We start from the raw sequence: 16,601 nt of genomic DNA, 5'->3' as shown, positions 1-16,601 counted from the left end.
AAACCTATGAGCATATGAAAATATTATGATTAAAACAATGTAGAGAAAAAGAAAAGAGAAGCATTAATTAAAAGTGTAAGATTAAACAGTAGTGTAGTTTTCTGTAAAAAAAAAAAAAAAAAAACCTAAGGTATATTGTTTTATGCCCTTTTTATATACTTGGTGAACACACACTTGAAAACCTCAGATGAGATCTTCCTATAAAGATGACCATGTATTCATCCCTCTTTAAAATGTTATATTAAATATATAAAATACAGTAAATATAGTGTTTGTAAAAAATGAACAGCATGCTCTAAAGAACCATGTTTATTTTTAATGTCTGTAGAGCAAAACCCCCTTATGTGAGGGTAGGACAAATTTGATCAGAGCGTTTTGCCTGGATATGAATTGTCACAGAGGGGCATGGTGGGCACCTGTCTGTCTTGCATGTACAGGGATTTTGGGTTCGAATCCTATGTCCTTGTGTGTGCAGAGTCCACCCTGGGTTCTTTCCGTAGTCCAAAAATATGTGTTGTATTCACAAATTGTCTGTATGTTTGTGAGTGGTTGTGCATTTAAAACCCACTTGTACACATTGCATCTGTGTGCTGGACTGCATGCAATGAGTTGGCATCTTGTTTAGAGTCTATAAGGAAGGGACAAAGACACTAGCATATACATTCCAATTTTTATAATTCTTTATCTCTGTGAAGCTGATCTAGGACAATTTTTAAAAGCACTATACAAATAAAACTGAATTGAACTGAATTGTCCATCGTGTCCCCTATCTTGTGCCCTGACTTCCCTGCAGAGGCGGACCATGTATTTCACAACTAGGCATTCACTGTCCTACCTGAATCAATCCACCTCTTAATACCACCATTATGACACCATGGATATAGAAACCATCAATATTATAAAGACATGCAGAATACCAGAGTGCTACATCACAGACAGGTATCTCATACACTGAGTGAATGCCATTACTAAAGCAAGAATTCACCCTGGGTTTTCCGCAAATATATATTTTTATAATTTATATATATATAATTTTTTTTTGCATATTTTGTATTTTCCCAGGGATTTAAAATTAAAGACAATGCACAGTATAAATGGTTCATTAAAAAAAATATTAACGGCTGTTTTGTCTCACAATGTCCAACTTTTTTTTTTATTCCATCTTGTATAAGTCCTTGTAAATGTACCTGCATCTAAATAAATTTCTTCTCCTCCATTGTGGAATGTAAAACATCTATTAAATCCACACAGATATATTTTAACCTGTGCAGCTTGCATCAGATGCATTTTGTGAGTCTGGATAGTGTGCTCTCTGTCCAGCCAATCAAAGAACATGAAAATGTGATGTGTTTGGATGCCTGCTAGGGGCCCTTGGAGGGTTAATCAGACACATTGCAGTCTGAATAATAAAAAACAACAGCTTTAAGCAGCTGGAATAGAATTTAACAAGCGCCTACACTGTTAACTGTTACGGCAATATGTGATGTGACGGGTGATATCTGAATGGACAGAAACTCTACCTGATAATTACATTATTGGGAATGATTTAATACATGTTTATGGACTAAAATACAGTATATTAAAGCAGAAGTTAGCGATTAAGAGAATGTCAGGAGAGAAGGCCTTGCTGACCCTGACGGCCTGCCACAGGCTCCCTGGCATATGCTCCAGGTTCTCTCTTTACCCTGTGTAGGATCAATAGTTAAAAAAAAAATGGTTGGATAAAATCACACATTTTCATTTGTTTTTCACAGAAGTGATGAACCATGAAATGTAAATAAATGAATAAAATAAAAGCTACTTGTATAGTTTGTATATACTATAATAATTCTGTCTATAATATTAAGCTATAAGTATGGAAAATCTCTGGCACAATCTGAATTGTGTGTAAAGCGGATTTGTTTAGTGTATAGTGGTTAACTTTGTGCTCTTACGATTTGTTCTTTATTATACCATGATTTTATATAAAAGCTCTGCACTCTTAGTTTGAAGGGAAAAGGAAATTTTGATTGGGCGGCCATATTGGATCCCGGTAAGGACGAATAAGTGAGGGGAGAAAAGGTATGCTTTGGATTTGAATTATTTTAATATCTAATGCGTTGCTGAGGATTAAGTGTTGGTGAATAATTGTATAATACTGGTTACAGGTCATGTTTGAGTTCATCCTGCTATATTCATAGGCTTACCTGGTTATTTCATGTTAGTATCGACATGTTTATTAACTCCAACCTGTTTAATTTTGGTTTTATTCTGCACTTCGTCTCTTGGATTTTTCCAATCAGAAGCTGAACTGCACTGATCATGAACAGACACCTGAGGACATTTCTGGCTTGTATGGTAAGACTCAGGACTGATTTGTCCTCAAGGGGAACTTCCTTCCTGTGTCCTTACACATGCACTTCAGATTTGCGGACTCAGTCTACGAGCGTGAAGACGCGCTCGTACCTACAGTATGTTAAAAGGAAAGTCTTCGCCCCCAGAGCTCCTCCGTACGGCCACGTGTGTCAGGTCGGAGATCCGGTATTGCGCTGCAGAGCCGCAGACGTGGAGCCGGCAGCTGTGCAGGGAGCGGAAGTGAAGCGCGTGATCAGCACCATGGTAACGGTGATGCGCAGGCTGAGGTGCGTGGGTCTGAGCGCGCCGCAGGTCGGGGTTCCTCTGCGCATCATAGCTGTGGAGTATAGCGAGAGAATGCTGCAGGAGAACCCTCCAGCCGCCATCGAGGCCCGTGGGCTGGTGACAGTGCCCCTCAAGGTGGTCATTAATCCTCAGCTTCGTGTGCTGAATGGACAGACTGTCAGCTTCCAGGAGGCCTGTGAGAGCCTCTCAGGATTCTCGGCTTCTGTTCCGCGCTACATCTCTGTAGAGGTCTCAGGTGGTGTAGAAGTCTCATGTACTTTTCACTTCTTTAGCAACTGCTTTATCCTGGTCCACTGGTTGAAAGTGATGCCAGTGCATCATAAGGCAGCATTTGCACCAAAGCTTAATTTTGAATCCACCTTTCTGCAGTTTTGGAAACCCATACAGACATGCAAAACCCCAAATTTACTCATTTGGATATAACTTTTATACAAAAAGATTTACAGCTGAGAAAAGATGCAGGCATTATGGGGTCATGCTCAAGGGCCCAAGACCTGTAACCGAGCTCAGGATCAAGGCAGCACAGCTCAATAATCAGCAATATACTGTTTAAATAATATCCAACCTGACAATGATCTTTTCTGTGATGGGGGTTGTGCCTGTACATGAAAGAAAGCAATTCTTTTTTTACTTTAGAGAAATAAAATTGATTTCTAAGATCCTAATTTTACTTATTTGCCCTGAGCAGATTGGAAGCAATATATATATGAAATAAATATAGTATGATGTCAGTTAAAAGTTTGTAAAAAAACAAAACCAAAAAAAATACATGTTTGTATGTAGACTGTATACACTAAATTGCGCCTACATTTGAATAAGTGTGTGAATGTGTTTACATGGTGGTGCACTGGACCGGTGTTTTCATCTGTCCTGTCACACGGCCAGTGCGCAAGATCCACCGAGACACTGACCAGGACAAAGTACTTACTAAGGAAAAATAGATGAATAGTAACAAATAAGACAAATAGCAGATTGGGATAAAAGTTACAACTAAAACACTAAAGTATTTAGTGACAATCATCTAATCTTTTTTTTTTTTTTCTTTCCAAAGGACTGAATGAAAAAGCCGAACCAGTCACGTGGCAAGCGAGCGGCTGGCCAGCAAGAATAGTGCAGCATGAAATGGATCACCTCGATGGAGTTCTTTATGTTGATCGTATGGACAGTAAAACGTTTATTAATGTGAACTGGGAACAATACAATGAATAACAGTTCTGCATTAAACAATTACATTTGTTTGTCACTGATTGTGCTTTAAACTTAATGTTTGTTTTTTTATTCCATTATATTTTAAATTAGTAGACAATATTGTAATTTTGTAATAACAATGAGTGCAATCACGTAAAGCTTTATGGAAATTAAGAACCATACCACATTATCAGACATTTCTATCAAAACAAAATTGAAAACACCATCAACACACAAGAAACCGACTGCAACACTGAAAGAGCTTCGTCTGTCGTCTGTTTTGATGTGGCTGTGCATTATCAGAAGAGCAGTTAAAATACATTGTGTCTAAAATGCGGCCTCGTTATGTATTAAACTCGTACTTCAGAACCATATCAGTAGTCTGATAATGCCATTTTGCATAAGGCAGTGTTTGTGTCAATTTAGTACATTATATAGTAATTTACCTGTAGTAGCAGGTAACAAAAAAACTGTTAAAGTGCCTTTAAAGCAGCTAGATAAACATACAAATTCTCTAGTCACTCCTTTAAACGGCAGTGATATCAAAAGGCATGCCACATCTGCAATCCAGGGGGTCCTTAAACCAACATTTTTTGCAAATTTGGGTAAAGCAGTACCTACACAAAATGTAAAGCTCAGGGTCTGAGCACACACAGCATGTGTTTTTAAGATTGTGCACTTCATGCTGTCCTTGGCAATGATTATCTTCACAGGAAAGGGCATGGAAAACCCTGCATGTGAGGCAGGCAAACTTTGGTTTGGTTGATGTACAGCACTGATGCAAAGGCACAGGTTTGGCTTTTTCGTTATTTTCTGGCAGGTATGCCACCTTGTGGGCAGACATTTGGCAGACCCGTAGGTCACTGCAAAGTAAACTGTGGGATTTGTTACACGTATGACAGACTCCTTGTTCTTTATCTTCGTGTATGCATGTATGAGCAGTCACTCCTTTTTCTACATGAGCTGGCTGTAACCTTCCAGTATTTTGCACATTATGGTTTGTGTAGTAACACATTCCAAGTTCCTCACATTTTGAATCATGAATATAATGACAATCGTGGCACACAATGACACTATCGATGCTGGGTTCGGTAATGCAGCCGTGTTGCTTTAAATCATCTTTTGGTGGTCTGCTCTGGGATTGTGCATCCATCATGTGCATCTCTATAGATTTTACCTCATGCCCTAGTTTTATACAGTTCTGAAAACAAGAACAATACATACTATGTATTTCCTCACACTGAAGGCATTGCTTAAGATACAAGCCAGGTGACTTTATGCACTCGCACACACGTTGTCCTTCTTTTGACGCATTATGCTGGGCATTCCGTATTGCTGTAAATTGTCTTTTATTTTCATATGGCTTGAGGTTCGCGTTGGCCTTCTGTGGTGTTGCATTGATGTGACAGGTAAGGGATGAGATGGAGGTCGTCTGTGCCTTGATTTCATTCCCCTCCTTGTTTGATCGAGAAATGTTACTGGGGGACATCTTATGTGTTAAGGCATCTGTACTAGGTGGAATGTACAGGAGGCTGGGTGGTGAAGCCATGTGACTGTGCTTTGCCAGGCTGTCATCTGTGTATAGGTCTAGAGTTGTATCTAGAGCTAATGGTGGATCACATGTAGCATGGAGCTCCAGCTTTGCCTTTGCACTGTCCAGTGCCTTTTGAAAATTGCAGCCATGCTTTCTTTCGTGAATGAGCTGAAGCACCCACTCAATGCTGCCACCCAAGGAGTTTGAGGCAGTAAGCAGCAGCTGGCACTCTATACGAGCGGTGAAGAAACTGCATGCCAGCTGGAGCAGGTTGTGCGAATGAACCGGTTTTGTTGTTAGTCGAAGCTCCTCTTCATTGCCGCTCACTGGCTGGTATCCGAGTAATGCAAATAGCTCTTTAGCTTGCTGTGCTGTCAGAGCAGGTTTGATGCAGTGAGTAAACATACCCGAGAACATCTAAAAAGAGAAGTTCAAATCTTAAATATGATGGACAACACTATAAAATCAAACTTTTGTTAAAAAACAAATAAATCGGTACCTTCACCACCTTGTACTCCTTCCGCCATGGACACAAATAGAGATTTAGAGCTGCAAGCTCGAGCACTTCAAACGCCTTCACCAGACTTTTGAGTCTATTTTGGCCCTGTGTTTGGTTTGATGCTCGAAGGGACACTTCCATCACTGACAGCAGGTCTAACCCAAGCTGAGAGTGAAAGTCTTGGAGACTGCATTCGGACAAACGTGTCTCAACTTCCTTACACAGTTCTTCATCTCGGCACACAGGATCACACTCTCCTTGCTGAAGCCGATGTTCTAAGCAGGCCTGATAAACATCCAAACACCGCATTCCAGCACTCATCCTGAAAACAGATAGGTTTATACTTTTTGTAAACAAGTGAAAGCCATTCAAATAAGATGCTTTTCCCAATGAATATTACAAAATACTCTTTTTTTGTTACAAATACATATTTGTAAACCTTTAACTAGTGAGAGCACCTATTAAAACAGGATCTTAGCAAAAATGTGGATATTTAAATGAATAACTACAAAAAAAATAGTGAAACAATATACAGAATAACCGAATAAACCGATTATCTAATAGTATATTTCGATAGTTTAGTGTTCAATTCAAAAGCTAAAAAAAAAAAACGAAATCGAAAGCGGTTTATAACCAACAATCTCTGTGTCCAAATAACAACTAAACATTTATTTAATTACATAACTTAATTAAACTTTTTAACAACATTTTAAGTGTATTAGGTCGTATTTTTATTAGCTAAACCCGACATTTTTTCCGGTCACTTTCCTTTCTGTCGACTAAGTGACTTTTCCGAATACGGAACTTTTTAAAAAACGAATTTAAAAGCTTAAAAACAGAAATAACCTGAAACTTGTTCACTTTCTTCTGGTTATTACGACAATGTTTTATAACTCAAACTTGAATCCGCAGCGTGCGCGACTACACGCCTGAAGCTGAAGTGAAAATAAAATAAGAAAAAAAAACAACCTTTGACGTAACTTCCGCAAACGGCGTCCCAACGTAGTTCGACCTCTGGCTGAATACCAAATTGCTTCCTGTTGCATAAAAAGTGTACTAAACACTATTTGTTCATACCCTATGCAGTGAACTGATCACATGGAGGTTATTTGGAGTTTAACCATAAAGTGTACTACCGCTGTGGGACACGTGATACTCGCAGCTGCGTTCACGACAACCGACATCACGTGACTTTGTACGTGATAATTCAGGACAGATTTCATGGGTTTGGGTTATTAAAGAAAATGTTGCCTGGTTTCTCTAATGTAAACAAACAAACAAATTATTTGATTAAAGGATGTAATATATTTGATCTAGATGCATTGTTATTTTTATTATTATTATTGTTGTTATTTCTTCAATTACTTCCTTAATTATTTATGTATTATATAAGTATTACACATTTATTATATATGAATTAGGGCTGTTAAACTGAACGCATTAATAACACGTTATCCTCTTCTTCTTCTATGGACGCCATAGTCCATGGAGACTCCTGTCTGACCTCGTCCATCCGCCTGTCCATCAGCACTGCAAACAGGAAAGGGCTCAAAATCGATCCTTGATGCAGTACCACTTCCACTTTAACAGGCCTGTCATTCCTACTGCACACTTCACTGCTGTCACACTGTCCTCATACATGTCCTGCACCACCCTCACATACTTCTCCGACACACCTGACTTCCTCATACAATACCACAACTCCTCTCTCGGCACCCTGTCATACGCTTTCTCTAAATCCACAAACACACAATGCAACTCCTTCTGACCTTCTCTATACTTCTCCATCAACATTCTCAAAGCAAATTATGCATCTGTGGTGCTCTTCCTTGGCATGAAACCATACTGTTGCTCACAGATGGTCACTTCCTCCCTCAGCCTGGCTTCCACTACTCTTTCCCATAACTACATGGTGTGACTAATCAACTTTATTCCCCTGAAGTTCCCAGCACACTCCTTCTCCATTCCTCAGGCATCATCGCACCTCCAAAATTAAGTTGAACAATCTGGTTAAAAACTTCACTGCCATCTCTCCTGAACATCTCCACGCTTCTACTAGTATGTCACCTGGTCCAACCGACTTTCCACTCTTCATCCTCTTAATCGCTGCTTTCACTTCCTCCTTACTAATTCTATCCACTTCCTTCTTCACCAACTCCAACTCACTCAACCTTCTCTCTCTTTCATTTTCCTCATTCATCAGCTGCTCAAAATACTCCCTCCTCCTCCTTAACACACTCTCCTCACTAGTCAAATCGCACATTATCGCACATTAATTTTACTGCTACTAATAAAGAGTCCTCATCTAAACCATTGCTAATTTGTCTTTCCACAAAATATTTTTTTAAATAAATCAATGGAGAATGTTAAAACAATTACGGCAAGAAGACTTTAATCTGACCCAGCATATTAATTTACTAGAATACTAGTTATGCAGTGCATGATTGCTTAAAACATTTGTTAACTTGTACTGCCATATTGAGTTTATTCTGGAATTGTAACAACAACAACAACAACAATATTTAACATTAATAAATAATAAATCAATATAAGAATGCATACAAACATGTTGGTAAAGTCTATTATGTTAATGACTATGGTCTGCTGAGAAATAGCAAATGGCCAAATTAGACTTCTCTGAAAGAGAGAAGAATGTTCTCAAGTCTATCCAGAGGAAACATTTAATTTTTAACTCAGAATACAGAAATTAGATACTTCCATAAATATCTGCTTTTTTTGGCTTCTCATATTAGGGGTCGCCACAGCGGATCATGCGTCTTCATTCCCCCCTGTACTCTACATCTGCTTCATTCACACCAACTACCTGCATGTCTTCCCTCACCACATCCATAAACCTCCTCCTTGGTCTTCCTCTTTTCCTCCATTCTGGCAGCTCCATCCTTAGCATTCTCCTACCCATATACAAACCATCTCAATCTCGACTCCCTCAGCTTGTCTTCAAAGCGTCCTACATGCGCTGTCCCTCTAATAAACTCATTTCTAATCCTGTCCATCGCTGTCACTCTCAACGAAAACCTCAACATCTTCAGCTTTGCTACCTCCAGCTCCACCCCCTGTCTTTTACTCAATGTCACTGTCTCTAAACATCTCAGGTCTCACCACAGTCCTATAAACTTTCCTTTTCACTCTTGCAGATATCCTTCAATCACAAATCACTCCTGCCACTCTTCTCCACCCACTCCACCCTGCCTGCACTCTTTTCTTTACTTCACTAACACACTCTCCATTACTTTGCACTCCATTGCCATCTCTCCCAAACATCTCCATGCTTCTACCGGTATGTCATCTGGTCCAACCGACTTTCCCTCTTCATCCTTTTAGCTCTTGTGCTCTCACTTCCTTCTTACTAATCATCTCCACACCATCCAACCTTCTCTCTCATTTTCCTCATTCATTAGCTGCTCAAAATACTCCCTCCACCTTTTCAACACACTTTTCTCGCTAGTCAACACACTTCCACCTCCATCCTTTATTTCTCTAATTTGTAGCACATCCTTCACAGCTCAGTCCCTCTGCCTGGCCAATCGGTACAAATCCTTTTCTCGTTCCTTAGTGTCCAAATTTTCACACAGCTCTTGCACATTCCTCTTCATCTGCTGTCGCATCTCTCCTACACTTTCTCATTCCACCACCACGTCTCTTTGTCTTCCTTTCTATTTCCAGATGTCACACCAAGTACCTTTCTAGCTGTCTCCCTTATCACTTCTGCAGTAGTTGCCAAATCATCCAGCAGCTCTTGACCATTTCTTAGCCCCTGTCTGTCCTCTTCCCTGAACCTTACACTACCGTCTTCCTCCTTCAGTTTTACATCTTACAACCCACTTGTGGCGCATAGGCACTGATGACATTTATCATAAATACTTCTATAAACATATGAATTGAATAAAAATGTGTGAAAATCAAAACGCATTCTTGTAAAGTTCCACTAGATGGAGCCAAAACCACAAAATAATATTAGACTTCTCGTTTTCCAAAATAATTAATTCATTCAGTAATTTAAAGTCTCTAACTAACCTTTATTGAAAAACATGTTATAGGTTGCATATAAAAAGCAACATTTGGTCATTTGTTTTATATAGATGAAGCTATCCGGTCGTATTTTAGTCTACTGAGCTCGAATAAAACTTTTCTGAATATGATCATTAGATAGAATAGCTCTGGTACGGGGGCGTGGTTAGTGTGCCAAGAGGGCGGGGCAGTTTAGCCGCGATCTCTTAAAAACTCTGCATCGCCGCACCGTTAGCGTTTGTACATCCCGGTAACGGCAGTGTGTCCGACTACACAACAGGTGTGCGTGCGCGTGTGTGTTGGTGATGTCGAACGGGGAGCGCGTGGTTCTAGCGCTCGGTGGAGCGGGTACTGTGGGCTCCGGGCTGGTGAAGGGGCTTTTGGACAGAGGTAAGGAAAACGAGAACTTCAGGCAGGATTGATACCGCACTGTAATCACAGTGAAAAATTCTCCAAAAAATTAATAATCAAGAGTCAGCATTCAGATTTTCGTCATGAATATGGCTCTCAAGAATATAACACTGCAATAATACAATAACATTTTCTTTTTCCTCCTCTTTCTTTTCTTTCTTTCTTTTTCTTTCTTTCTTTCTTTCTTTCTTTCTTTCTTTCTTTCTTTCTTTCTTTCTTTCTTTCTTTCTTTCTTTCTTTCTTTCTTTCTTTCTTTCTTTCTTTCTTCCTTCCTTCCTTCCTTCCTTTCTTTCTTTCTTTCTTTCTTTCTTTCTTTCTTTCTTTCTTTCTTTCTTTCTTTCTTATTTTTTCTTTTATTTTCGTCTTCTTCTTCTAATAACAATTATAATAATAATAATATAATTATTGAAAGAATTAGAAGAGTGGATGTATGTTAGTGAATAATGTAGGATTTGCAGAACTTTATATGGACCATTGGAAGCTGAGAGAATGAGTGTATTTTCTTCACAGATTCCTAGGGATGCAAACAATAATTTGTTTAATAATTGTCAATACAGCATCTGATGTAGCTCATACACTCTCTGCTGCGTTGAAATGTATAAAAGTTGCATTACAAATGAAGTGTTTATTTCTAAAGGGTTTAAGGTTGCTGTGGTCTCCAGAGACAAGAATAAGCTAGAGAAGCTCAGAGACTTTGTTTCGCCCTCCACTAAAGGCAACCTGACGACTCTGGTAGGAGATGTTGGTAAGTCTTACCTCTTACGTGTCGTTCTTTGGGATGTCTTTGTGGGTCAGCAGGGGTGGGTTTGTTTAAAAGAATATTGCACCTTTTCCCTAGGTTCGGAGGAGGAAGCTGAAGAGGTCAAGCAAGCCCTCTTGAAGTCTGTGGGGAAGATTACAGATGTGGTGTCATCTCTGGGCTTCAGCTGGTGGCAAGGAGGGCCACCGCACACCCAACCTCTCAAAGAACTCCACTGGGTGAATAGACTCATGAAATCTTTTTTTAATAATGTCGAGTCAGTTAAGCAAATAGGCAAATGAATATCATATAGTCAGGCTTTGATTTAGAGTCTGTTTTAATAACTGCATGAACGCTAAACAACAATTGAGACATCCCTTCCTCTATACAGTCATTTGTATGTAAGTACTGGTTATTATTATTGGCACTTCACACATTACATACAGCGGTACCAGTTTAAAACCAGGGCTGTCAAAATTAATGATTTAATATCGCAAATTCATTTTAACTGCACAATTTTTTATTAACATACAATTAATGCAGCGCAAGTTTCTGTTTGACAATTTTATATATATATATATATATATATATATATATATATATATATATATATATATATATATATATATATAAGAGTTGAAATTAAAACCACACTTTTAATCACAAAATCCTTTCCTTACTGATATTGGAAAAAATCTCTACTGAAAAATTATTTTCAATTACTAAACATTTGTTTTACTGATGCTCCAAGTCTCAAATCAAGCACCAAAATCCTTTATTTGTGGATACTGCTGGAATATGCAAATTCCCAAAGGAATGAATAAAGTTTGTATGTATGTATGTATGAATGTATGAATGTATGTATGTATGTATGTATGTATGTATGTATGTATGTATCTATCTATCTATCTATCTATCTATCTATCTATCTATCTATCTATCTATCTATCTATCTATCTATCTATTTATTTTGTGTCCAATAGACATGAACAAGTTCTTTAAAAACCATCTATGACCTTTGAAACATGTCTAGTTTTCATGCTTTATAATGAGTATGGTTTAATAAGATAAAAATGTGTGATTAATCACGAGTTAACTCATGACAATCATGTGATTAATTGTGATTGAATATTTGAATCCATCGACAGCCCTAGTTACAGTTTTTCTCGAATCATCCTTAATCAGTAACCAGTAAGTGCATCCTCAAAACAACTGGTACAAACAGCACAAAACATTGAATTTCTTGCAAAAGCCTGTACTTTTCTCAAAATCCTAATTTCATCTCTCAAAAGTAAGTATTTATGCTAATGAACATGTCATTTCCCATCAAAATGAAAAGTCTCTTTGTCATTTTTCACAAACAAAATCATCCAACTAGTTAATTGTGTTGATCTGATGCTGTACACTCTCCTTCATTAGTGGCATTCAAGAGTCATTTGCTTAATTCATTAATTCGTTACATTAAAAAAAAAAAGGTAATAGAAATTTTAGATGACAGATGATGACAACTGGTTTATCCATTTTGCATTCAATGACTTATGCAATGAGCTGATGTTAAGATGTTTTGGGGGTTAAGACCGTTAAGGTAAAACCAGTATAATATATTTTGATCAACATTTACATAAACAACTGATAAGGTAGGACACAGCAGACACTTGTACACAATCGATTAAATAAATGTACTAAAGCATTCGCAATTTGATCAAAGCAACGAGAATTGTTTTTATGATGAGCACGTTACTAAATGATGTTCAGATTGAACAAGGATTCTTGAGAATTTCATTTCTGATCTGAGAAACGCTCCAAAGCAACTGAGAATAACTGTAAACACATCCCTGACTGACCCTGCCTCTGCTCTTTGGTCATCAGGTTATTGAGACACTTCTGTTCAGCACATTTGTATCATGGAAAACATTCTTTCCCCTGGTGAGAGATGATCCCAATTGCACCTACACATTTATTACAGGTGGGTCCTATTAATATGCATTCCAATCAAATAGTAATGGTAATGCAATGGAAATTACAGCTTTAACTATTTGTGCCTCCAATTATACTGGGAAAAATGTTGTGTCCTGCAGGGGGTGCTGGGGAAAAACTGCTAATGCCAGGCACAGGCTTTTTGACAGTGGGCTCAGCCGGCACTCTAGCATTCTGTCAGATTCTGCGAGAAGAGTACGCAGAGGTTCCCTGCAAACTTAATCAGGTCTGTCTGATAGTTATACAATTGCCTTCATAATCCTGAAATTTGCTTGATTTCTCAAACATTTCCAACTAAAATTCTGCTATTTCTCTGCTTGTAGGTGAAGATCAACACAGGTGTTGGTACCCCTGAGCGCATGGGGCCTGGGTACCTGAATCATGTGGAGTTAGGTGAGGCAGTGGCTACGCTGGTGGAAAGGAGGAATAAATCACACACAGTCTTCAACATAAATTGCCCTGCCGACCTTAAAACCGTCATCTGTAATGATAAGGGAGCTCTGTAGGGTCTATTCACTCTCGACTCCACTCACTATTTACTTTGCATGCAAATGAATACACAATGCTTAAGTAACGTCCAGCTTCTTCATTATACTTAGTTTAGACTAACACAACACAATAGAAATGCACGGCTTTAGCGGGGTGTAGCTGTGCACAAATATGTTTGGTTTGAAAATAGTAGCATGACTCAAGAGGCACACAAACAGATTCCTTTGTAATGTGAGAATGAAAGAGAAGAAATATTTTGGACTGTGCTCAAGCTTTATAGTTTAATCCAGGCTTCAGGTCGATGGGAGAGTGTTAGGACTGGAAGAGGGATGTGATCTCCCTAGCGTGACTCCCTGCTCTGCTAACAAATATTCTTCAGTCTACATCTGTTCTGCTTATGTGGTTCCAGTTATCCTACACCACACTGCCTGAAAATAAACAGAGCTGCGATGGTAGAATACCCAAGTGTTCAAACAAGGGAAATGTTATAGAAGGTAGATCTTTGTTTGTTTGTTAATGTTATGGTGTACTTTACATACACCCCTGGATATGTATTTGACATTTCACTAAATAAAACAAGCTCTAAAATCAAGAGTGGCCTGTGACCAGTAAAAACACAGATTTATTAGACCCGATTGATCACTTTTGTTTATCAGATTGTTTTATCACATTGTTTATTCAACTTGTTTATTTCAAAGGATGTACGAGGCATTTCAATGCAGGTTGAGAGAGTAGGAAATGGCTGAAACACATTAGCAGATGATCATGTAACGATTTTCTGCATCACCTGCTCAGGATAGCAAATACGTTTTTACGTATTAACTTAATCTCCATATCAACCGTTTGTTTATCATCAATACTGGGAACAGAAAGTGCCTGAATTCTGCAAACCTCCACGTGTTTAGTCTTGAAGGGGGTGAGTCACCTGCGCCTGACGAGGATACGAGGACGTGACCTCCACTTCACTCATCTGGTTAACATTAAAAATTGATTTTATTGCACTCCTTAAAAGGACTAGGAACTCAAATATTGGAACAGATTTCAAAACTAAACATCATCCCCCAAAACGCAACACTCGCCCTTCCATGAGACAATGTGGTCTCCGTGCCAGAAAAAGGCATGGCTGCTTTCCCTTCTGAAAATAATCTTTAGAGACAAAAATACATCACAGGCAACATATTGTTTGCTTCTATATTAGAAACATACTGCAGGTAATGTGTAATAAAGGATTATCCAGTTTTATATTCACCAGAATCATTGGAAATGAGTGGTGTCACTTGATCAACTGCTAGCATACTTGAGTGGTCTGTATTATTTCATTACAGACAGAAGGCCAGTGAGACAAGTCACGCTATGTACCTTACTTACGATTCCAAGGCGTACATTTCCAGAAAGTGGTGGTATTTCAGATTTGCAGACATTTCTTCTGCAAACTTGATAAACTAATTCTTCTGCATTGAAAACAGCACCAAGCACAAAGAAGTGCTAAGCCCATGATCTGATATATGACAATTAGAAATAGAAACATTTTCAACAATCTTAAACACAAAGCAAAACAGTCTGGGTCTGCACTGGTGGACAGTAGCGAAGTCAATGTAATTCGTTACAGTATTAGAGTTGTGTTTAATGCGTATCTGTACTGTATTCAAGTATTTCCGTTTACGAATACTTTTAACTTCACTACATTTCAAAGTCAAATATCTGACTTTCTACTCAACTAAATTACGCAAAATCACTCGTTTCTTTTTATAAATGAGTGGATAAAAACTGGTCAAGCACACAGCAAGCCACCAATCATGGTAGAGCACGTGCTGATTTAAACTGGTTTTGATTGCATGGCATCTTGCTGGGTGGTGACTACGTAGAAAACAAAGATTTTTTTTTTCTTTTTTTTACCACCCATTTGGATGGAGGGTCAGGATTCGGAGTGTGCACTCACCGCCCGGAAAAGTTCCCTCACTCATACACTCAGAAAGAAGGGGTGGGGGTTAGGTTGGGTGCTGTCACAGGGGTTAGGATTTAATGACGTGAATTTAATTGTGCAATAAATGCATTCTACATGAAATGGAGTTCTCAGAAATGTATCCAAATTTGTGAACTGCTCTGGGAATATGTTCTTACTCATCCAGTGACAATAGCTGAAGCAAAGAGGAGCTTTTCAAAACAGAAACTAATCAATGGGGAGAAGTTGGGTCATGGCATGGTTCACCTTCAGGGCTTAGAACATCTATTGCTGGTTAGAGGTATCTACTTAGAACAAACATACAGTTCCGCATCAGTTTAACAGCAAGCAGAACATTTTGAGAGGAATAAATGGAAGAAACTCCTGACTCGAACTTGCCACAACACCCCTTGTCTTATTTGCACAATTTTAGTTGAAAAGGTGGTTTCGGGCTCATGATCATTTTAATAGATATCAGTGTTTGACTCATTAATATCATTCTATTCATTAAGTCTTGTGATAAAAATGATAAGGAACATTATAGCCATATTGAATCATAGTACTTTGATACTTAAGTTCATTTAAAGGCAAATACTTTTATACAAGTTAAATGTTAAATGGAGCAAAGCACATGCTTTGTGTACTTCGTCCACCACTGGTTAAGTCCTAAAAACTCTTCTCTCACCATTTGATGACTCACCCACAATGACAAATGAAACATGGATGTATTGGAAACAAAAACCCTACAAATGCAATGCAGCTATAAAACACAGCTGCGCTGAGTTACAGCAGAGCTTCAGTTTGGCTAGTTAGTGATGGACATGAAATGGTAATGGTGGTATTAGCACGAATGCTCTGGAACCGGATCTGTTTAGACAGAGTGTACAAATGAAGAGAAGACGGCTACACAGACTAGAAGGCACCAGCAGTAGAGTTAAGGCAAGTCCGCCTCAGAAGTTCAGAGGTCATGATTCGAGAAAACTGTATAAACTACAACTGCTTAGACAACATGCAACATTAACACAAACCTTACTGGCTTTCTGCAGGTATCATATTCATATTAATAAAAACCTGAAAAAATAGTAAAAAATATAATTAATTTGTAATCACACGAGTTTCGTGGCCTACAGATGCATGCAACCTGTAATTATAT

At 38.5% G+C, this 16,601-nt stretch overlaps 3 protein-coding genes across 4 annotated transcripts; 2 read left to right on the top strand and 1 right to left on the bottom strand.

The window, feature by feature from the left end:
• Window positions 1-1,975: 1,975 nt before the first annotated feature.
• On the top strand, window positions 1,976-3,887 carry pdf (peptide deformylase, mitochondrial). The gene is made up of 3 exons (XM_046864321.1): window positions 1,976-2,061; window positions 2,283-2,875; window positions 3,692-3,887. Exons 2-3 carry the CDS (start codon window positions 2,302-2,304, stop codon window positions 3,847-3,849), a joined length of 732 nt encoding a protein of 243 aa, XP_046720277.1. The 5' UTR covers window positions 1,976-2,061; window positions 2,283-2,301; the 3' UTR covers window positions 3,850-3,887.
• On the bottom strand, window positions 3,791-6,978 carry spata2l (spermatogenesis associated 2-like). 2 transcript variants are annotated; one of them, XM_046864316.1, is made up of 3 exons: window positions 6,831-6,978; window positions 5,862-6,183; window positions 3,791-5,779 (listed from the first exon to the last, which is right to left on the bottom strand). In XM_046864316.1, exons 1-3 carry the CDS (start codon window positions 6,905-6,907, stop codon window positions 4,355-4,357), a joined length of 1,824 nt encoding a protein of 607 aa, XP_046720272.1. In that variant the 5' UTR covers window positions 6,908-6,978; the 3' UTR covers window positions 3,791-4,354. The 2 variants fall into 2 exon arrangements, with proteins under 2 accessions (XP_046720272.1, XP_046720273.1); XM_046864317.1 differs by lacking the exon at window positions 6,831-6,978 and adding an exon at window positions 6,708-6,814.
• Window positions 6,979-10,113: 3,135 nt separating this feature from the next.
• Window positions 10,114-14,098, top strand: si:dkey-238o13.4 (uncharacterized protein LOC560780 homolog). The gene is made up of 6 exons (XM_046864613.1): window positions 10,114-10,280; window positions 10,939-11,046; window positions 11,140-11,279; window positions 12,910-13,006; window positions 13,119-13,243; window positions 13,341-14,098. The coding sequence occupies exons 1-6, from the start codon at window positions 10,196-10,198 to the stop codon at window positions 13,521-13,523; spliced, it is 738 nt and encodes a 245-aa protein (XP_046720569.1). The 5' UTR covers window positions 10,114-10,195; the 3' UTR covers window positions 13,524-14,098.
• The last annotated feature ends 2,503 nt before the right edge of the window (window positions 14,099-16,601 follow it).

The sequence above is a fragment of the Silurus meridionalis genome, chromosome 13 (assembly GCF_014805685.1).
Source record: "Silurus meridionalis isolate SWU-2019-XX chromosome 13, ASM1480568v1, whole genome shotgun sequence".
Lineage (NCBI taxonomy): Eukaryota > Metazoa > Chordata > Actinopteri > Siluriformes > Siluridae > Silurus > Silurus meridionalis.
The sequence above is the reverse complement of the archived record's forward strand: the minus strand, read 5'-3'. Positions and strand labels throughout refer to the sequence as shown.